Genomic DNA, 23,069 nt, shown 5'->3' on the forward strand with positions numbered 1-23,069 from the left:
TGGCGTTGAATGCGATCGGGTGTGGAGGGGTGTATTTTCGGGAAATCCTTGCGGGTACCGCCCCTCACCCCACACCAACAGGATTTCGCAGGGCTTCCTCCCGCTCACCGAACTCGGAATTGCTTCCTTACATCTACTTAGTGTGGCTAACCAAGAGACAGGACCATCGGCAGCGTTCGACCGAACGTTCGTACAAGTTAACTAAGCTCTTCTTTCGCCAGAGAGTGCTCGCGTCGCACACCTGCCCCCGCCAACCATGCCAAATCAATTGGGAATATGGTCCCGGAAGTGGCCGGTCGGGGTACTAAGCTCGGATACTAGTAGCTCCGTCCAACCGGGGTCCGACACCTCAAGCGTCTGCCTCGGTGCCCTCCAAGACTAGACTCGGATACTAGAGCCCGGAAGGACCGCGATCCCCGACACCTCGAACGCTCGGATCCGTACAGAAGCAGGCGAGGATCACGGAACAGCATAAGCCGTCCAGTGCCTCAGTATGGGGCTGCAATACACCCATGAATGGATTACCGCAACCCTGTATCCCTTTACCCGCTAGCGGAGCCGCTGCCCCTAAGAGGCCTCCCCCCTAGAACTTATGTTAGGAAAGTTCCCTTTCCAACGTTTGATGAGTAACCGTCGAGGACTCTTTCGAGCATCCTCTACCACACATCATATGTCGAAGATGTCGCGCCTATTACCCGTGTAGGTGCGGGATAGGGCGGTTCATCAACAACTTTTGGGTGTACGCCGTGTGGTCTGCACCGCATACCCTTACGTTACCCCGAGGGGCACTCATGTTAGGAAAGTTACCTTTCCAGCGTTGGATGAGTAACCGCCGAGGGCTCTTGCGAGACACCTCTCCCACACATCTAACTTGAAACCGGCCAACGCCTGTTACCCGCAGGTGCGGGATTGGGTGGTTGACCGATAACTTTACTGGGTGAGTGCCGTGTGGTCTGCACCGGGGGACTGTCAAACACCCATAAGAGAGAGACAGTGATCCCCCGCCACTCACCCCTCAAAATTTTGAACTTGTCTGAGGTCTTATTATTCAACATACGATTCTTAGCAAGTTAAAACGTGCTTAAACATTATTTGATCAGAAATAAATAATCAAGTCAAAAGATGTACATCAAATCCCTCTGGAACAGAAGTCTATACAGAAAAACTACCTTTCAAAATAATAGTTTTGGAACCGTTATAGGAATTCAAAGTATCGAGTGAGTATTATTAGAGGATCAATGAAAAATATAAAATGTTTCATCGAAAAAATGTAACTCATGATCATACAAACATACCTAAAGGAATATGTTTCGCTATTCAAATAACAGCATTCACTGTTTTCACGATTTTGGAAATTCATATTTCATCTCTAGTGAGTTTGGTGATATTTCTACCTATTTTTTTACATTCCTAAAGGAAATCTATCAAATAATTCCAATGAATAACATAAAAACATTCCTGAAGTGATTACAGAAATCAAAGATGTTTCGGAATTCAACAAACATTTACATGTTGAAATCAGAAGGTGGCTGTCACATATAGAAGCTTTTTATACCTACTGGTGCCTATTTTGGTATTTTTTATTGTCGTATAATTTATTGTCGAAACTATAAGTACCTCTTTCAATATAAAATGAATTTGGTCTAAGAGAAAATCAAATTTTATTTAAAGAAAATGCTCTTATTTGAAACAAGATAAAATTTTTGTTCAAAACAAGAGATTGGCAAATTTGAATCAACGTGGAGGATTTTCCAGTTCAAATTAATATACACTTGCAGAGCTCGGCAAATGTAATAATGCATGTGTGAAAAATTACGGAGCATTGGTATAATTTTCGCAAAATGAAGGCAAAATTGAGAGTTGCCGTCAAAGTGTACCACTTTCTCTTCGTTACTACGTATACAACGCGGTACTTACTGATATAGCGGAGTTTTATCCAATTATAATACTATGAAAATATCTTTCAACTGTGCAAGACCCCAGTCTTATAAAATTTGTTCCATTATGGTAGATACAAAATAATCGGAAAGAAATTGCACTGCCTACAGACACGTAAAACACCTCATCAAAATCGCAACATACCAACATCACTTTCCAACACATACTGGCGCGTACGCGATGCTTACAACAGAATTCCCCGCTCCCCTCTCACTTAAGAGGGTCATAGAAAGACCAGAGCACCACAGGTTTTTTCAAACTGAAATGAATGAAATACTTCTTTAAAAGAAACTCTGTTCATTCTATACAAAATTCCTGTTATTTTCAGTCGATCATAATATAGTTTTGTATGTAGATTCACAAAACTCTTGTTATGAACGAATAGAGTTATTTGAAGAGATACAGTATTAAATTCAAAAAAACATTGTGTGTTCAGATCAAGTTGATGTTTCTCTCCATTTGAAACAGTTTATTTTTACCTTCAAATAGGTAGTGGATTTTGAGATGATACTATACTTTCTTGATTCAAAATAGTTCATCTTCGCAAGTATATAATCAAACATCAATGATGTCGTTGAAAGGCCAAGAAATTTGTTGAAAAAAGTGTGATTTTCTGGTGGAACATGGCGATGTTGGCATAAAGTAATAGTTTTTGCAATAGAGATGAAAATTTCAAAGCAACCTATGATCTCCTTTTAAAGAAATTTACTGTGCATCTTTCGATATTTTTTCTTCAAATAAGTTTAAATAAGATCTGATTATTTTTTTCACATGATTCGCTAATTTCAACAACACTTTCATAGGTATAAATTGAATTACCCTTGTCGTTAACCCATGTTAAAGAATAGTTAGAGTTGGTTTCATCAGAAAGCAAGCTTCCAATGCACTGATGACAATGTAAGGGTTTTGAAAGACTTTTATTGCAAATTCCACTATGTAATTAATAACTTGCCAATTTCAGACAAACTGTCAAGAACGGGCAATTCAAATCAACTAGATTCTTTTGTGTCTAAATCATATTTGATATTATCTGTAGGTTTTATTTATTCGTTGAATGGCAGATGAACAATTCAATGAAGCATTTTGTTGAAAAGTTTTTTTCAAGGGCAAAACACAAGCACTACAGAGCGGTGCCTGTGCGAAAGACTATATTAATTTGGAAAAACGTTCTCTGGAAGATTATTTCACATAAACGCAGTGAATAAAATGTGCCAAGTCACTTGAACCCGTCCCGTGAAAGTATCTGTAGAAGAGAGATAAATCTCCAACATTTCTTCGATGTTCCAGGCTATCAAGGTTGTACGCAACTTCAGGGTAAGTTTGGGGGCAGAGAACGTTCTTTTAGGAAGCTGAAGAGCCATACACAAAAATGATTCGACAAGACATAGCATCGAAGTTTGACCTGCAAACTCTCATGTCACACACGGTCGAAGGCCTTAGAAATATCAAGCGCAACAGCTTTTTATTCTTCATGTTTCACGATTGCGTTATTCCAAACATGAGTGACATACGATAGAAGGTCGCATGTTGATCTTTGTTCCCAAAAGCCATATTGATGATCGCTCAAGTTGTTAAAGCCTTCTGAGTATTCGAGAATATGGTGGTTTACGACTTTCTTCATGATTTTTTATATCACTGATAACAAAACGACTCGTCTATAGTTATTTGAAAGATTTGTCTTGCGCTTTTTGGGAACAGCTTGAACGCGAGCAATCTTTCTAGCTCCTTTCTTGTATCTTGATTTTCACCCCTCCAGACGACCCGGAGAACTGAGAGGTGAAGTTCATATTGTTCAATTGATCAACAGGAATAACATGTCTCAATCTTGTAGATGTATAAGGTCAATTTTTTATGCTACGAATTTTCAAAATGTTTCCACTCTATTTTCAATCCTTCACACTTTTCCCCTAATTTTACCCCGACGTACGCCTGTACTGTGCCAGTACCGCGTTTCTGGGTCGCAAACACTGTTGCCAATGCATAATAATTGATGTCAAATCGGAATTATCATCGTTTTGATGCAGTGTCCTGAATCTCTATTTCGTTTACTACCTACTGTGTCCACTGTAAAGCCTGACACGTACCTGAAATTTTCCCAGATTGGCTTTCTAATGAAATAAACCCACATATCTCTAATCAATATTTAGATGTAAACATGAGATCGAGCGGCAACATCGTAAGGAAGTTTACGTCGTTCGTTCTGCAATTCTCGTTTCGTGATTGTTCGTTGTTCTATCGTTATAAACAGTAACTTTCCGAGTGAGAATGAATAGTGTAATTTTAGTTAGGTTATGTGGGAAATATCAGAGAAAGAAATTGTGTTGATGGATTTGTTTCTTGATGAGAACTTGAATAATCACTTTTATGAACCAGGAAAATACTGACTCACTGTTCGTGTTCAGTATTAATATCCATAATAGTTTTCTATTATCAGCAAAGGTAAGTCGGACTCTTATGAATAACAAATAACATAGGCGTACTTAGAATTTTTATGTAGGTGAAGGAAGTGTAACATACGTTTCAGTAGGAATTGTGAAAGATTAGTTGAAGCTGCACATTTTTTTGAAAAGAGTCTTTCGACAAGGCAGTAAAAATTTTCAATTGAATTTAATCATTATATAAAAATATAAATGATTTTACATTCATGGATGCTTTTCTTGGATTATTTGTTTGGAAACAGTTTGATTTTATTGAAATTAGTAGGAGACGTTTGCAAATTTCATAAAAAATACAATTTTTGTTGTCCATGAGCTGACGACGAATTTATATAAAGTGTTTTAGGCAACCCTAAAAAACATGCTACCTATATCAATTTCATTACATCGTAAAATCAGGTTCTGAAAGGAGACGCTTGCGGTTATTGTGCAGCAAATATTTCGAAAAATACCTGTTGTGATACCCATTATATTTTTTGACCAAATAAGTAACGTATTATTGTAAAATTTTCACTGAAAAGTTTGCAATACCCCCACACGTGTTTTAATATACAGTAGGTCCTTCAGGCGTATTCAATAACACTAAGTAAACAACTTTATTCAATTCGAATTGTTTCTGCATTCAATAATGATTTCTTATGTATTTCTTGGTACCAAGTATTATTTTGAATGTTTCTTCATAGGATTGCTTTGGTATTCCATCGTCTAAAAAAGTATTAACAAATTTGAAATCTCAGAGAAGACTAATTAATGAAATATTAAAAATGCTGGGATCGGCACTTAGTAAAGTAGTTCAAAAAAATTTAAATGATATCCAAAAAGAGTTTGAAATATGAAAGTATAAAAACTTTAATTGTTAAAGACAGCAAATTTTTGACACCTGAAATGAAAAATTATTATCAAAATGTGTTATATTATTATTAACGGAAAAACAGACAGACATATTTCTCAATGAAATGTTTCTGAACCAATCAGGCATGACCTCAAGTGTGTTTCAGTAATTTTGGGAAAAGTGAAATTAATTAAAACCGTCGATTCATTTTGGAACACGTTCGTTTTCGCCTCATCAAATAATTTTTTAATAAATTTTCAGGATCTGAATTATCTAATCAGTTTTAAATATGTTGTTCATGTCAATATCTGTATCTGTACCATATCATTTGTATTACTAGTTGCACTAGAATAACTCTTTGTCAATCCAAATTGTGTAATGTATTGTTATAGGAATATTCTGATCAGGAATTACGATGGATGACTTGAATAAGAAATCTTTTCCGTCGTCCCTCATCAAAGTAAGCCGTGAGAGTACCCGGGACAATACAAAGAAACTAGTTTCGACAAGTGAAGACGTAAATGAAACAATAGATATCACATTCAAGGAAGAAGTAATTCACAGAACTGATTCTGAGACTGATACGAATAGTGAAAATGAGCAAGGATCTGCAAAACGTAGTACACGGTAAATATATAAATATAGGATGACTTGTATTTTAGAATTATTAAAAACATTTCAATTTGACGATATTGGAATCCAAAGTAAAATAATGATGGGCAATACTGTTTACAGTAGCACTACAATTTGAGATTTTTCAAGTTATGAACTCTATTATTGCCTACTGTGAACATGTTTGAACTTGATTTCGCTTGACAGTGTTACAGTACTGAACACAACTGTTTCCTTTTCTTTCATTCATGCCCGTCATCATACTTTGTTATAGCCAACTTTTAAAGTACACATTTTGGTATGCATATAAAAAATAGTTCGAATATTTCGAATCATCTAAAAGAACAATTCGTTCAGGCCAGTCTCAACACCCTACACAGTAGGTTAATGGACTGACACCTATCAGAAAACAACTACTCCCCTGGCTAATACCACGAAGGGCGTTGGATTATATCCGACAGGTGTCAGTGCAGGATTCTTCACTGAAGTTATTCGTGCATATGCTGTTGGCGATATAACTGCCGCAATAGATTTTCAATTATTGGAACACACTTGCAGACCGGTTTCGGGCTGTTTGGCCACTCGTCAGTGCAAGGTAGTGTATATCATCGACATAAAGTCGATGATTTCCGATAATTGAAAATCGAATTCCGTCAGAGTATCATTCCCCGAACTAAGATGAAGACTACAACAAACAACAGGTTTGTCGTCGCCCCATCTGCCTGTGAACGAGGTAACCAACTGTATTTCCGAAATTTTCCCAATTTCTCGTATAAGGAAAGAAATCTTTCACGTATAGTCAGTGGCTATACTATACTACTGACTATACGTGAAAGATTTCTACATCTACACATTATATATGGACGTACAAAACTACGCTCAGTAGAATATGACGAACATCCAACACGGAACCTGTACAAACTAGTACAGGGAACGAGACTGATGGAATGGATGTCAAGAGAAGATGGGAGTATAAACGCAACAAGCCCAAGAGGCTGCAGTGTTTTCTGAAGACTTGGACTAAATGGACATGTCAGACAGCTCCCAAGATACAAACAAAAATTATTTGGAGTATACGTATTCCCTACAAACATTCATTTCATAAATTGATCATATGATCGGCTTACCACCACAATAATTCCTGTTCTTCGAATCCTCGTCTACGGATTTGTCTTTTTCTTTCATTGTGGAATGTCGAGTTTCCATGTTATTGATATTGTCATTGACGATAGTATATACTTTCTATCAATTCCTAGTGTTTAACGAAAATATGTTTCGAAGCTAAAAAAAACTACTGTTGTCTGGATAACACTTTGTTGCGTTTTGAATACCACTTTTGATAGCACTTCCTAGGTATCCACTCATAACTAATACAAATCGTATATATATATATATATATATATATATATATATATATATATATATATATATATATATATACATATTTTGAAGTTTCTAAGAAGAGTTCATTAGACAAACTGGTTTCCATAGAACTGTTTATAACATAAGAGAGTCTAATCATTCCTGGATGCCTAAGCGTCCTTTGACATGGGGATCTTTACGTCTCTCGCTCCCGATAGAGAGGAAGGCTCGAGCCACGGCGCCACGTCTCCTCCTCAACATGCAAATGGTGAATGGAAGTTTCCACACGAGGCGTGATAACGGCTCTCTCTTGATGACGCTTCACATTTTTTATCGTGGCGGATTACGATGTGGAGCTGTTAAATAGTGGTTTCCAACCGACTCGCTCTTTGGGCTAAAAGTCTCGACATTTATAAGGACCCAAATGAAGTCGTGAAAAGTTGGATGAAAGTCTGTAAGGTGCTCAACATAGATTTTGCAACTTTATCCATCCTATTCTTGATCGTTGACGTTTCTGTCGACGAGATTTGTGTCGACCTCAAGGGACCAGGAGCTAAAAAGGCTCCCGGTCTGAATGGGCGATAGGTAGGAGTGATAAACGCTCCCATATTGGATCGAGAGACGCGAAGCTCTCCGTGTGAAAGAGTCCCAACTGGCACCCGATATTTTTTTGTTGTTTTTATTTTTTCCCAGATAAATGAAGTGTAAAAAGTAAAAAAGGTTGAACTAATAAATTTCGCTCAGAAAGTATTATAATCACTCTGTAACTGTTAGAATTCATAAATGTAGCTCTCAAAATGAGATGAAACTAATGAAAAAATAATTTCACTCAGCTTTTGTCTGAAAATTGGTTGACGTTTTGGAAAGCTGAAATCATGCTTATTGGAAAGTTTCAGAATATTTTTTACAATTTTTGAAGAATGTAAATTTCTGTAAACACTGAATTTAGGTTCAGAAAGAATTCAGTATATATAGTTTGTTTTCATTACATCGAGATCCTCAGTTGATTTGTTTGCCTTTGCTTTTTTTTAGGGGTTTTCTAGATGGAGTGAATAGTCCTGAAATTGAACCCTACTCTATTGAAACTGTTTCTCAGACGCAGCTGGTTGAGTTGGAGTCGACGAATCATGTATAATACACATATCAGTTTCTTATTTTATGTGATTCCAGAGTGTTCTCACATCCAGTATACAGGAGTCTCCTTTAGTACACTTATCCTTTCAAACCTTCATATTTCAAAGGCATTCTCGATATCACTTATTTTTTCAAGCCCCTAAATTATTGTTTCTTAGATTATTGCAGGATTACGACTACTTCCGTTCGAAAGATAATTATATTTCGAAACTTTCGGCCCATATTCAATTTTTATCTGTTTGTATTTCTGGTATACAATTTCTCTGGATCTCACTTCACTGTTTGGGATTTTGGCCGTCAAGTTTGGATCGCAAGCATACTTCAGTATCAAGTGAACCTCCATAGCCTGAATTACCCATTTTTTTACATTCAGGTATATTCAAGATTGTCTTCATGCGGCTATTGGTGAAATCTCTATGCTACTGTTACTCGAAAATGAAAAGTGTTCGCACTCCTACTTAGTTTGTTGATAAGAAGTCATTCATTTACCTTTGCTCTCCAAACCAAAGATACATGAGTGATCATGGGGTCAACCACCAACCAGACATGTAGCTTGCCACTCGATATTTTTTTATCAATTCTAGATATTGGCTACAGGTCAGTCTGGGATGTTAAGGCATTTTCATATATTTGATCTCGCCAATTGTAACTCTCCGCCTGGAAGTTCCCAGGTCTCCCGTTAAGCTCTTCTTCCTTTGCCTGTCTTGTTGAAATGTTCAAGATCTGCTGCATGCCGCTGAATTTGCCCAACACTAGAATTACTAGATCTACATATGTTGGTATTTTGTGCCCAATCATTTCTCGTTCCTCAATCAATTATAAAAAGTTAGAAGCACAATGCTGTTCAGAAAATATCAAATCCTCTATAGGAAAATTTGAATTGACGGTTCTAGATATTGTTCATAGCTTAAATCAGTCAATTTAATTTTTTTTTCTTCAGGGATATTTCTGGAATGAGACGTTACATTGGAGATTTTCAAATAAAGGATATGGAAGATCCCGCCAAAGCTAAACAATATTGGTTCATTTCTCGTAAACGTATGAAAGAATATAGGAAAAAAGTTCGAATGCTAAGTCAGTACTCTAGAAGACTCAGCAACAAAATTGCTTACCAAAAAACTCTGCTGGATATGGCGAAAGACGAGGACGAAAGCAATTTGCCTTATTTGCTTCCTGAGGCAATGGAAGCGGCGAAAAAGAAGACGATATGGGTGATTAAAAGTGGAGTTTGATTTTGAAGAATTGTAGAATAGTCATACACAATACGAATGTAAATTTTGAAACAGTGTTTTAAATAAATTAAAAAACTTCTAAGAATTTTATTTTCTGTTGGAGGATACTAAAGTGTTTACTATATGGTTCTTTATTCTTGAGAATAATTTTCTTGGAGGAAACAAGATATTCACTTAGTGATTGAGTTTAAATACTTAAATACTTTCTTTACTTGAGCTTTAGGTCAGTTTAGCAGATGCTCAAAATGGTTGCCTTGAACTCATTGACATATGAACAGCCTATCTGAGATTTCACATTTTCAAACGGAGAACCCTGAATATCTCTACAAATATTTATTATTCTCTGCCGTAAATCCAATTTTGAAGCAGGTTCAGTTTCGTACACCTTTTGCTTCAACCAGCCCCATAAAAAAGTCCAAAGGTGTCAAATCTGGCGAGTGGGCTGGCCATACTGTAGGTCCTCGACGGCCAATCCAACGACCGGGAAAAGTAGTATCCAAATTGTTTCTTACTTGTCTGGAGTAATGTGGTGGTGCTCCATCTTTTTGGAATACAATATCCATATCGAATTCATTGGGAGCCTCTTCGAGTGTGAGTCCGTCACTAAAAAATAAATATAAATTTGGAAAGGCAGTAGTCATAAGGACTGGCGTTGCATTTCCTCAACGCTCTTAACTGCGCAACAAAATCACATGACTATTGAATTTTGAAGTTTTTAAATGATCACTAATGAATAATTGAATCAATTGCCTATTGAATACAAATGAAAGATCATTAATTCTTATTAAAAACAATGGAAAAATTCTACTTACACAAAATGGAAGTCCATAGCGAGAAGACAAATTTAGAACACTAACACAGAACGATCAACTGTCTGAGAAAAACTCCAGTTCTAGACCAAACATTCATACCAACCTACAATTAGTGCATTTACCACCTACACTGTTGCCATTTTTCGAAACAATATTGATATATTAGGTTACAATATTCCTTTGAACTATTACAGTTATGAGTTGCGTTTTCGCAACGCTAGTTGCAGAATTTATGTAAAGTTTCATCGAAATTCGTTCAGTGGCTTTATCCAATTGTCTTACGGATTCGTGCTTTCTTGGTGCTTATTGTTCTCATGATATTCCTAAATAACAAATTTTTGTTAAGAAATACAAAATTATCGAAGAATATTGAGATCTTGCGGTATAAATTTCGAATGAACTTGGTTCACTTGGAATATAACCCATGATAAAATTAAGCAAAAGCCTTCTGAATCACTTTTGTTTACAACCTTTGATGTTTACTCGAATCAGTTTGAACTTTATCTCCACGAAAATGGGAATATTAATACCAGGCACAACCTTATTTGAATTGTTTCAGCAACGAAGTGGTAAAAGAATTTAAATTGCAAATAGGACTATTGTAATTTTGTAGGTAGAGAACAGGTTTAAACACTTTTATATAACGGAAGTAAACAATAAGGAGTTTATGTTTGTTGACTTTTGCTGTGTTGTTTGCTGTGATAATATTTCCGTACAAGGAAAATTTATTCAGTTTCAACATAGCTTTGTGATGTTTCCATACTGAAAATTAGTGGAAACAGTTTTTAACAAAAACTGTGTTATTTAGCAATATCATGAGAACAACAAGCATGATAAAAGGCTGAATCCGTAAAACGAGTGAATAAAACGACTGAACGGATTTTAATGAAACTTTACATAAATACGGCTTACAGTGGCGTAGCCTGGGTATCGGCTGCTCGCTCTCTCAATTAGAATTAGATATTTTAACTCTGAATACTACACATTATATATATTAATTCTAGAGAACTTTTTGGCAAGAATAGTCATCATTATTTTGCATTATACTGGTTAGATTTTAAATAAAAATTTTTATTTGTTTCACAATCACGTTTATTAATACAAAAATTTTTACTTCAACCATTGATATAACAGGCACATAGGTATTATTTAATCGACATAATTAAATAATTAGCGAATTGAATATAAAACAAAAAAAAATTTAATTAGAACTAGGATAATATTATTGAGTAATATTTATATCTTTTTGAAAAATAATATGAGTAGGTACTTGTTAGAGTTGAAAACAAAACCTTCGACTTTAGTTAAAAATGTATACGTCCACTTTTTTTTAAGAGCAAAGTCTTTCATTGCACCATCAATGTCTATAGCATCACACACCTCTTGTTCAATAGACAAGATAGCCAAATTTGTTATTCTTAGAGTAGTCATTGTCGACCTTAAATAATTTTTAAATAATTTCAATTTTGAAAAACTTCTCTCACATATGGCATTGCTTATGGCAACTGTAAAAAATATTCCCAGCTTATATTTTACAATGAACTTCAATGATTCAAGTGAGTCTGCATTAATTGATTCATTTTCGTTGCCTATAACGAAAGTCCGCAGTCAAAGTTGTTCCAGCTTGAAATCCTGCTCGTCAATTCCAACAGATGCGTCGTCTAGATTACATTTAGTGCTGTCTGAATTGTCAAAGCATCACGTACTTTCTTAAAGTGACGTAATAAACAATATTGAACTTAATATACAGGGCCATTCAAATTCGTTTATGTACATTGGGATCTCGTAAACGATAAGAGATAGAGTGTCGGTTAACTTGTGGCAAAGTTGCGTATTTTGGAGACCTATTGAATAATGTAAAAAAATCGAATATAGCTCTTTTGGTTCTAGAGATATACAGGAAAAACCAAAAAATCCCAAATTATTTTTTTGCCTATCTCTTCTTTATTGAGAAGATATAGACATATTGAAAATCTGTCCACATTTTGCTATTGGCACTTGATGTGGGCTCTCAGAATACATCCATGAATCTCTTATACAGGGTGTCATCTAACTTGGGCCACCCCCATCTTTGAATTTTTAAATACGGACCTGTATTTTTTGTTGTAGTTTTTGGATCATAGACGTTTACTTCATACTGAGAAATTAAATTCAATTTTATATTTCGGGATTTTTCGGTAATATTTGATTATAATTGTGTGAGTTATTCCCTTTTAAATTACGGCCTTGGAAATATGTTGACTGAGTTGAATAAAAACACTATAGCAACTTTCACGTCTCCCTATGTACCGTAGAGTTTTTCGAAAGTTTTTTTCCATCTTTGAGTACCTATTAATATTTCTTCCATTGCTCTGAGCGTTTTCTACAATGAACTTCGAATAAGAAAACCTTTTATGATTATTTGAAACATATCTACATCAAAAATATATTATATGTGTTTCAATAAGCAGAAAAAGAAATGATAGCAATAATAACATCCGAAACGAACACTATAATTGTAATGAAAATAGAAATGAAGTAATTTATGTAGGTACCCAAAACATTTTTTGTCACAATAAATGTTCGAATTGGAGTCCTTCCATTTCGAGACTTTTTCAAACTCGGTTTTTCATATTATTTATTGCCCTTATAACACTTATTTACTCGAAATGGAAGGACTTCAATTCGAACATTTATTGCACAATTAATATTTTTCTGTATATAAATTACACTTACTTCATTTTTCTTCTGCTCATCAAAACACATAATATATTTTTGTTGTAGATATATTTCAGATAATCATAAAAGGTTTTCTTATTCGCAGTTCATTGTAGAAAACGCTCAGAGCAATGGAAAAAATATGAATAGGTACCTAAAAATAAAAAAAAATCGAAAAACTCTACGGTACATAGGGAGACGTGAAAGTTGCTATTGCGTTTTTATTAAACTCAGTTGACCAATTTCCAAGGCCGTAATTCAAAAGGGAATAATTCACACAATTATAATCGAATATTACCGAAAAATCCCGAAATATAAAATTGAATTTAGTTTCTCAGTATGAAATGAACGTCTATGATCCAAAAACTACAATAAAAAATACAGGTCCGAATTTAAAAATTCAAAGATAGGGGTGGCCCAAGTCAGATGACACCCTGTATAAAATATTCATGGATATATTCTGAGAGCCTACATCAAGTCCCAATAGAAAAATGTGAACATATTTTTAATATGTCTGCGAATAAAGAAGATATAGGCAAAGAAATAATTTGGGATTTTTTGGTTTTTCCTGTATATCTCCAGAACCAAAAGAGCTATATTAGATTTCTTTTCATCATTGACTAGGTCTTTAAAATACGTAACTTTGCCATAATTCAACCGACACTCTTTCTCTTATCGTTTACGAGATCCCCATGTACAGACACGAATTTGAATAGCCCTGTATATGTAATAGATCATTCTCGCTGATTATTTCTCGCCGTTGAACATTTTTTTTTGGGTCTGCGAATAGAAAAAAGTCGCTGGAGGCCAGACCAAATCTGGATAACATTATAAAATGAAGCACTCAATTAATTCATAAAATTACGACTTCATTTCAGTTCTACCTTAAAAGTTATTGGTCTATTCGCAGGCGTCTCACAAACATGTTCATATGATCGATATTTTGTATATACAATGTTAACCGGGTAAATATTCAAAATATTTTTCTTTGCAGATGTTACTTCAGAGGAACTTCTCGCTCAACGTCTTGCGGAACTTCAAGCACGGACCCAGTACTTGGATTCAATGTACCGATCCCGTCAAGAAGAAATTCAGCAACTTGTGCAACATTTCGACCAAATATACTACTCAGATAACACGTCTGCTGCATCATCTTCAGATATTACCCTTAAGCCTGAGATCAAACAGATGATAAAGAACATGTCAGGTAAGTATTCGATAAGTACTATTTCACCTGAACTTCCTACAAAATCATATGTTTTATACGAATTGAATGACTTTGGTCTCCAAGGAACATGTTCATGATGATTTTGTGAAGTACATTTCCCAATTTACATAGCTGAAGTTGAAAGCCTTCTTCTTGTTGATTGATTGATAGGTTTGGAGTAGCTTTTTGAAAAGAAAATCATCTGTGAAAATGAGACGCTTCAGTGTGACTTAACTACTCATTGGCTGAATAGACCCGTTCCTTCAATCATACAATTGATCTATTTCAACTTCCAATTCATCTCAGTTATAAATTTCTCTCGTTCCTGTTTAAATTGTGACCATTATAATCATTTTATATGTGGGTGCTTACCTTCACCTGTTTCACCAGGTTTCTTGTGTGAGCCATATTTTCGTCCATTTTGAATTGGTATATTTGCATATAGTTTGGATCTCACAGGTCAGTTACTCAGTTATAGTTGGCTTCAGTTCATTGGTCGTTGTCAACATTTTCTTGCTATCTTTTTGCTCGTTTTCTTATTCATTACCCATTTTCCTTCATGCTTCACTCTCACCAATATTTTTGCAGATTTTCGTGACCTGTGGTGAGATGGGTGTCCCTTCAGTTCTGGTGTATCGGAAAAGTATTTTCTCAAGTCAATCGATCTAAATCTATACCCTGTGAGGAATTAATTTAATTTATCTCTTGATGCTAACTCAGCGAAGCGCGCGTCAAAAAAAAGTACTTTAGTTCTGCTCTGAATAAATATGTGGAAATGTTACGCACTTTCGAATTGTCCCCACACTGACCCTTGACCTGGAAACTATTTCTTCATATTTTGTCGGGTTCAATCAATATCTGATCAGGCTTCTGTTATCATCTTCATGAAAACATTTCTGGGGATTTTGTTGAAACAAATTCAGTATTGAAAGTTCCAAATTATTGGGTATGATTATATTCCTGAAAGCCAATGGTTCTGCTCTGAATGAATACATAAAAATAATATCCATTTTTGAATTGTTACAACAGTGACTCTCAACTCATCGCTTGATGTTTCGTCATGTTCAACCAGAATCTGATCAGGCTTATCATCTACATGAGATCTAAACTTCTCACTGGCTACATCATCTTATGTTATTTCTTCAATTATTCTCCAATTCATCTCTATTTTGAATTTTTCTTATTTCTGGGATCGATCTGTAAAGACGTTATTTATCTAATTTGTGTTTGTTATAATCATTTCAAGTTTTTATTCTCAGTTTCAACTGTTCCATCAGAAACAGGATGCATTCTTTTTCTTTTTAATACCCATCACTCAGTTTATTGGTGTGAACCATATTATCTTCTATCTTTCAGTTCGGTACTCTGTTATGGTTGTTTTTAGTCACTTGGTCTTCGTCAACGTTTTCTCGATATCTTCTTCCCTAATTCAGTTGCCTTTTTTATCACCCACTTTTATTTCTTGCCCACTGTTAATCATATTTTTGTGAGTCTCTGTGACCTGACCTGTAGGGAGACTTGTAACCGTGTGTGAGAGAGTAAATCTTTCCCCAGATACATTTACATTATGTTCTTGTGTTCTTTTTTTTCTGCATATCTATATTGTAGGCCATGGTAATGCTTAGTCACTTTTTTTTGGAACCAGTGGATAAATGATTCATTTTTCTCGCATCAACTGCTTCATTGCTAATTACATTGCATTTATTCGACAAAATGCCCTTTCTAGTACTTGTTTCATCATTACCGTCAGGACGGTGATTACATTTTTCATTCAAATCCAGCGGTTTTTGGTTCATCTATCCTTCCACCATATTGTTTTTCTATCTTCAAAGTTATTCGAATCTTCTCTTTTATTCCACTTATATGAAATGAAAAACCCTGTAATGTCTGAACACCTACCAACTACTCAGAAATTCTGGAGATCCGCACAACTTGTGTTGTAACTATCTGTTAGACGAAAACTTTGTCAAATCATTACACCAATTTCCATGTTACAATTTTCCAACCAAACTATTTAAACTATTTATGAACACTTATTCACTCTCCAGGTTTGCATGCAGCAGCGGGAGTTAACCCTTCAGAGAGCGTGAAGTTTCCGTCGACCTACTACTTCCTTCCTCACTTGCTGGACGACCCGAATAGCTTAAAGTTGGGTTACTTGATGTCCAGAAACCGAAACGGAGTTTCCCTAGTGATGGGTGTTCCTACGGTTCGAAGGGAGAAGCAAAGTTACCTCATGGACACACTGCAGAATCTCGTAGATGGTCTCACTGAAGAAGAAGCTAATGATTCTCTCATAGTTGTTTTTGTTGGAGAGGTAGGACTCATTTTCAGACTTAACAACTTCATGATATCTCACATTGTCCTATGAAAAGTATCTGCAGCTATTTTGAGATTCCAGTAGAAGTTTTCCAAACATACAATGTAATCGGAATCCAACACTAGGCAGCACTGTTTCAACTAACCATAGATCTTACTAGTAGTAATGCATTGCAATGGTAGTCTCAAATATCCTTGAAAGGAAAGCTCGAGTAAATGAAGGCCACAAAAATGCTACCTATAGAATCGACAGAAGCTTCATTTCACGAATGTCTAAGGTAAACGAGGCTCTCCAAGACGATCCATTTGAAGAGCCTCCTTAATTTTTGACATTTGTCACCTCAGGAATGCTTTGTTTCTTGGTCCTTCTTCGAACTGGTTGCCTTGCAATGGAAGCTGCACCGAAGGACAAAGGAATAATCTTGTTCGACAGTTGATGTCGAAGTTCGTAGATTGAGTCTTTTGTCGATCCTATAAATGACGGATCACCTTCATTTGTTTTTCTTAATCAGTATACATTCATTCGACGTCAATTTTATGTAACTCTATTCATGTTAATTATCATAAATGTTCACAGTATAGTTTATATTCCTGAAACGCGTGTCAGTTCAACAGAGGAAACTATAGAGTCTTCCAATAGACACTTCCGAACTTTGACATTTGATAACGGCCCTCTTGTTGAAGTTACATCTGTTAAATTGGTTGTCACTAATTCAGTCTATTTTGTCGAATCACCATGAATGAATATATCATTCAGCAACTCGTGCATATAAAAAAATTTTCACATATAGTCAGTGGGCATACTTGAAGACTGGCTATAAATCAAATTATCTATGAACGATTCGTTCAGGCCAGTCTCAACTCTCTACACAGTAGGTTAATGGACTGACACACCTACTCCCCTGGCTAATACCAGGAAGGGCGTTCGATTATATCCGACAGGTGTCACTTCTGTGAAGAGATTCTTCACAGAAGTTATTCCTGCATACTGTTGGCGATACAACTACCGCAATAGATTTTTAATTATTGGAACACACTTGCAGACCGGTTTCGGGCTGTTTGGCCACTCGTCAGTGCAAGGTAGTGTATATCATCAACATAAAATCGATGATTTCCGATAATTGAAAATCCTGCATATGCAGGAATAACTTTTGTGAAGAATCCTGGCCTAAACGAATTGTTCATAGATAATTTGATTTATAGCCAGTCTTCAAGTATGCCCACTGACTATATGTGAAAGTTTTCTTTCCTTATACGAGGAATTGGGCAAATTTCGGATATGCAGTTGGTTACCTCGTTCACAGGCAGATGGGGCGACGACAAACCTGTTGTTTGTTGTAACCTTCAGTTTAGTTCGAGGAATGATACTCTGAAAGAATTCCAATTTTCAATTATGGAATATCATTGGCACATTGACCTTAAGTCGAGTGGCTAATGAGCCCGAAACCGGTCTGCAACTGTGCCCGTTCCAAAACTGAAGGTCGGTTCTTTCAGTTGTTTTGCCAATTGCATATGCAGGAAATTTTCTGTGAAGATTCCTGCACTGACGCCTGTCGGATATAATCCAACGCCCTTCGTGGTATTAGCCAGGGGAGTAGTTCTTTTCTGATAGGTGTCAGTCCAATAACCTACTGTGTAGGGAGTTGAGACTGACCTGAACGAATTGTTCATAGATAATTTGGTATAATAAAATTGTTTTATCTAAATGGGTGTTTTGTTCGGGCAACGTCCGCGCGCATTTTATATTCGATATAATCGTCCTACCAAAAGGGCTACGATTACCTTTTATATTTCGGGATTAGAGAACAAAAAACAAATATTAATCATCGAATATTACTTTATTGTTTTTCAAAATATTCCCCATGAAGATCTATACACTTTTGCATGCGTTTGAACCAATTGTTGAAGCATCTTAGCCACTCTGATTGAGGTATCTCCAAAACATGCATTCTGAATGCATTCTTCAGGTGTCGAAAAACGTTGACCTCTCAGTTTGTTTTTTACGTGCGGGAATAAAAAGAAGTTTATACGTTTAGCTTATACGTGCAGTTGTTTGAGCCAATGTGTGAGAGCTCTCATTGTCGTGGTGAAGCGTGATCCGTTTTCTGCGGTTGGTTTTCCTGATTTCTTGGAAGACAATTGGCAAACAAATGGTTGTGTACTACTCAGAATTGACAGTTCTGCGCTGTTCTAGTGGTACGGTTGCGACATGTCTAGTTTTTCCGAAAAAACGTGCGCGAAAAACTTTTGTTGCATTTTGTTTCGAAGCACCGCGATCGTATTTTTTGAGCATTTCCTTCGACCAATCGACACGAGGCATTTTTTGAGCGATTGACAAATTGTGTGGGATCCAACGCGATCAAATTTTTTTGACAGTCAAATATTCATGCAATATTGAATGTATGCTGCTTCCACTAAAACATAACACTTTGAGAAACATAACAAAAAATGAAATCGAAGAAGTTTGCTGCTCATTCAGAATGAAACCTTTAACTGAATTTCGAAAAGTAATTGAGAATACATTCAATTTATGTTGAGGTCAGAATGAAAGATTGCCTGTTTTTCCAACAAAAATCGTTATTACTTTGATTTAACAACATTTTCATACTTCCTTCAAGAAATAGATACATTCTGGTAGGTCCTTGTTCACAGTGTGTTCTATATGGAAAAACTTATTCCTTGAATTAAAACTCATTATTCTTTCAATTATTTTATCTGTTTTTTTAATTTTGACATTCACAAACGTATCAAATGAGATTGTTTAATAAAAATATTATATTATAAACCTTAAATGAGCTGATTTCGATCGGGACAACCAGTTGATTTCAAATAATATTTAATCTGCGCTCACGCTGCCCTCTATCTTAAAAACGATACAACGTATGAAAAAATGTTCGAAACAAAATTTGTAGAGAATTTAATTCTCTACAATATTGATAACAAATACAATTAGCTTAAAACCCATTGGAAACGAGATATTGGCAAAAAACTTGCAAAAAGTCGTTTTTTTTTTTTTATTTTTGATGCCCAATTTTTGAAGTTGCGGCCGTCGAATCATATGTGAATTTTGAGAATACTTTTATGATGCATAATACAAAGTGTATACAAATTTACAGCTGGGTATGTCAACTTTCCGAAATACAGGCCTAAATCGACCTAAAATGACTGGACAATTACGATATATCTCGCGCTACACAAAGTTCGGATATCTATACTGTATACAGTTGTGTTCACTACAGTATACATAACCTGTGTTTTACTAAATGAATAATTGAAAAAAATAAATGAAAATAAAATATGTGTGGCAGTGATAATTTAGAAAGCAAAATAACACAACGACATTCTATCAAGTCATCAGTAAGTAATTATATTTTCATATTTTATAATTAAATTGTGCATTCATCTGTGTTAGGAATCACACGCTAAAAGATATTATCTCGTTAGTCCTTGGCTCGCACAAGTTTCGACTTCTGCGACTTCTGTCTCAAGGGTCAGTAAATGGGAAATCTAATATCTTGGTGGATTGAAATTTACACAATTTTAATGGCGTATAATAGTTTTAAATTCATTAATCAATAATTTTGATTTCATTTTTATAAAAAATAATGGACTGAATCAGGTGCTTGAAAAATAAATGTCATAAAGACTGACAAAATTATATTTGAAAATTAGCTGATAGCAAGTAGAGTAGGAATATTTTTCACAGGAATTCATATTGAAATGTTTATTATTGATATTTATAATTCAAGATCATCAGTAATATATTGCAATAACTAGTTAAAATTCTTGAGTTTCCCTACTAGTTTATTGAAGCCACATTACATTTTTTTATGTATGTTGATTACATATTTTTTATAAATATTTCAGTACCTAACAGTCACCACAGGGGCCACAAAATATTATTATTGATGTTTCACATCTGCCAGGCGTCCCGTGACGGCTCACAATTTTTAAAAGAAACCAGAAAGTTTTTTTTCCTCATATATTATTTCTTTCTTGATTTGGTTGTTCTAGAAGAGAGTATATTTTCCTAAAACTAGTTTTTATTCCTATCGGTGTAAACCGGATTTTTTTAAAGTATAAAACGAAGTATGTCCACATTGAAATTTTCATATACACGTTATAAACAACGTAAACAAATTAAGCGTGTAAAATATTCAAATGGTAGTCTCAATGGGTCACGTAAAAGCAATTTCGACCTTAATACAAGGTTACCTCAGTTTTAACACCTCCGCCATAATTGGATGATTTTCAAGGAACTATTTATTACCTCATTTGACTAAATCAGCAATTATTAAGTCGCAGTTCAGTGATGTAAATCAGCACGAATTGTTTTTTTGTTGATTGAAACAGTAATTGAACGAAAATAAGTTATTTGTTGTTGTTATTCATAATAATTGGGATCTTTGTAGTGAATGTTGGATTTAGAATACTGAGAAATTTCACAAATGAGAATGGAATGTGTTCTCGTGAAAGGGTATCTTTCGAATATTTGTTGAAGGGCATTTTTTGTGTTGAAGTCAATTTTTCCTACTGTTGTTTGGGTTTATAACCTTCCACAATCCGAAAAATGAAGAAAGCTTAATCAATAGAGTATTTAACTTTGTTCATTTTTGAGATTGTGGAAAATTATAAACATAAAAAACTGTGAGAACCGGTTTCTTTCAATGTTTAAAATTATTATTATTTTATGACCCTTGCTATGTGTCAAAACAATGTATGAGGGCGATAGCTGATTAATGGAAAAACATATTTTAAACAGATTAAACAGAATGTAGCAAAAAATCGAATCTCTTTCCCAAAAATGTCAAAAATGTTCCATTCAAGTTTTTGAGTGAAAATTTCATTCCTTCAACTGAGTGGAAGGGATAACTTTCAAAAAATAAGCAAACAAAAGAAAACAAAAGTCTACCAAACAGAAGTCTACGAAACGGAGGTTTTTTATAATCGGGAGCTATGAAGATTAGCTTTATTTCTTTCCAACTGTCTAACTCTATATTTTTCTATCAAAGTTTTCACCTTTTGAACTGAACAAGACATCAACATCAGACAAAACTTATGTACAAAGGTATTATTTTTAGCTTTCGATTAAAAAAAATATAGTTCAGGGTCACTCGCAAGATGGCACTATATATTTTTTCAAATAAGGGGTCTATAAATGTTTCTATATAACCCTGGTAAGTAACTGAAAATCGACGTAAGGCATTTGGCTGTGTCGATCAATCACTTCTAATGACAAAGCTAAAGAAATACGGAGTAAGAGGTATCCCACACCAGTGGCTGTCAAGTTTCCAATACGTCGCTCTTTAAGACTTCCTCGGTACATAAGGTTACAATTGGAATTCCGCAAGGGTCGGTTTTAGAACCGATGTTTTTTATTTTATACATGAATGATTTGGACAAATTTAAAGTTCAGTCCTGTTTTACTATGTACTCTGATGACACTTCTATCATTATTTCTGATAATTCCGACGGAACAGCTGTTCTACTATCATTTCGAATGTCAATGACTGGTTCAGAGCAAATCACGTAAATTTGAACTTCGTGAAAACTTGTTCACTTCGATTCCACAAATGTCAGAAACACTATGAACACATAATCATTTCTAATCACCTTAATAAAAATATCAATACTGTCTCTCAAGTCAAGTTCTTAGGTCTCCACGTGGATGAGTGTCTTACATGACGTTGTTCACTATCATATGCTACAGTCCAAACAGAATAGCTACTCGAATCAATTCAGAAATCTTAGACTGGCTTTGAACATCAATCAACTTTTGAAATTATGCGCAGATAGACTCCAGACTGAGATATGTTTCTGGGGCTTATCTAGTTCATCAGCAAGTGTTTTCATTACCCAGAAGCGAGTTATTCGTATTTCAGCATGGTATATCAAAAAGGTCATCTTACAGGTTTCATTTCAAGAATCTAAGGATTTTAACTTTACCGTCATTGGTTATTTTGAGTTATGTTTGTATTTATTTAAAAATTAGAGTGATTCCGCTGAAATTAATTGTTTTCATAGATTCGACACACGCCAAAAATGACTTTCATATTCCACTCAGTAAAACACAATTACATTATAATTCATATACAGATATGGCTCCTCAACTGTTCAATTTACTTCCGAAAGAGATAAAAAGTTCTGAAACAACTTACAGTTTCAAAAAACATTCAAAAGAATTTCTAGTGAACATACATGTTTCTATACCATAGATGAATTTTTCTGAAACTGATTTTTTATTTAGGTCGGTTTTTTTGCACAATGTATTTGTTTGTTTGTCGAGTCCTAGTGTTTAGCTTTCTTAATTCTGCTTTCAGTTTGCCTCTTTAGACAAATCCTATACAAATCATCTAAAAGAACAATTCGTTCAGGCCAGTCTCATCTCCCTACATTGTAGGTTAATGGACTGACACCTATCAGAAAACAACTACTCCCCTGGCTAATACCACGAAGGGCGTTGAATTATATCCGACAGGTGTCAGTGCA

General features: G+C 35.1%; 2 protein-coding genes across 2 annotated transcripts in view; both read left to right on the plus strand.

The window, feature by feature from the left end:
• The window catches only part of Mgat4a (alpha-1,3-mannosyl-glycoprotein 4-beta-N-acetylglucosaminyltransferase a), a 107,997-nt gene that overhangs the window by 19,773 nt on the left and 65,155 nt on the right, over positions 1-23,069 (plus strand). Inside the window, exons 2-3 of the mRNA XM_074182676.1 lie at positions 14,049-14,261; positions 16,310-16,578. Coding sequence (XP_074038777.1) covers positions 14,049-14,261; positions 16,310-16,578 — 482 coding nt within the window. The remainder of the gene's footprint in view (positions 1-14,048; positions 14,262-16,309; positions 16,579-23,069) is intronic.
• On the plus strand, positions 4,159-9,630 carry LOC111508102 (uncharacterized). The gene is made up of 3 exons (XM_023163524.2): positions 4,159-4,377; positions 5,598-5,832; positions 9,254-9,630. Exons 2-3 carry the CDS (start codon positions 5,621-5,623, stop codon positions 9,543-9,545), a joined length of 504 nt encoding a protein of 167 aa, XP_023019292.2. The 5' UTR covers positions 4,159-4,377; positions 5,598-5,620; the 3' UTR covers positions 9,546-9,630.

Source organism: Leptinotarsa decemlineata, unplaced genomic scaffold (genome assembly GCF_025532065.1).
Source record: "Leptinotarsa decemlineata unplaced genomic scaffold, Ldec_3_MD MMD2_P_RNA_scaffold_2, whole genome shotgun sequence".
Classification (NCBI taxonomy): domain Eukaryota; kingdom Metazoa; phylum Arthropoda; class Insecta; order Coleoptera; family Chrysomelidae; genus Leptinotarsa; species Leptinotarsa decemlineata.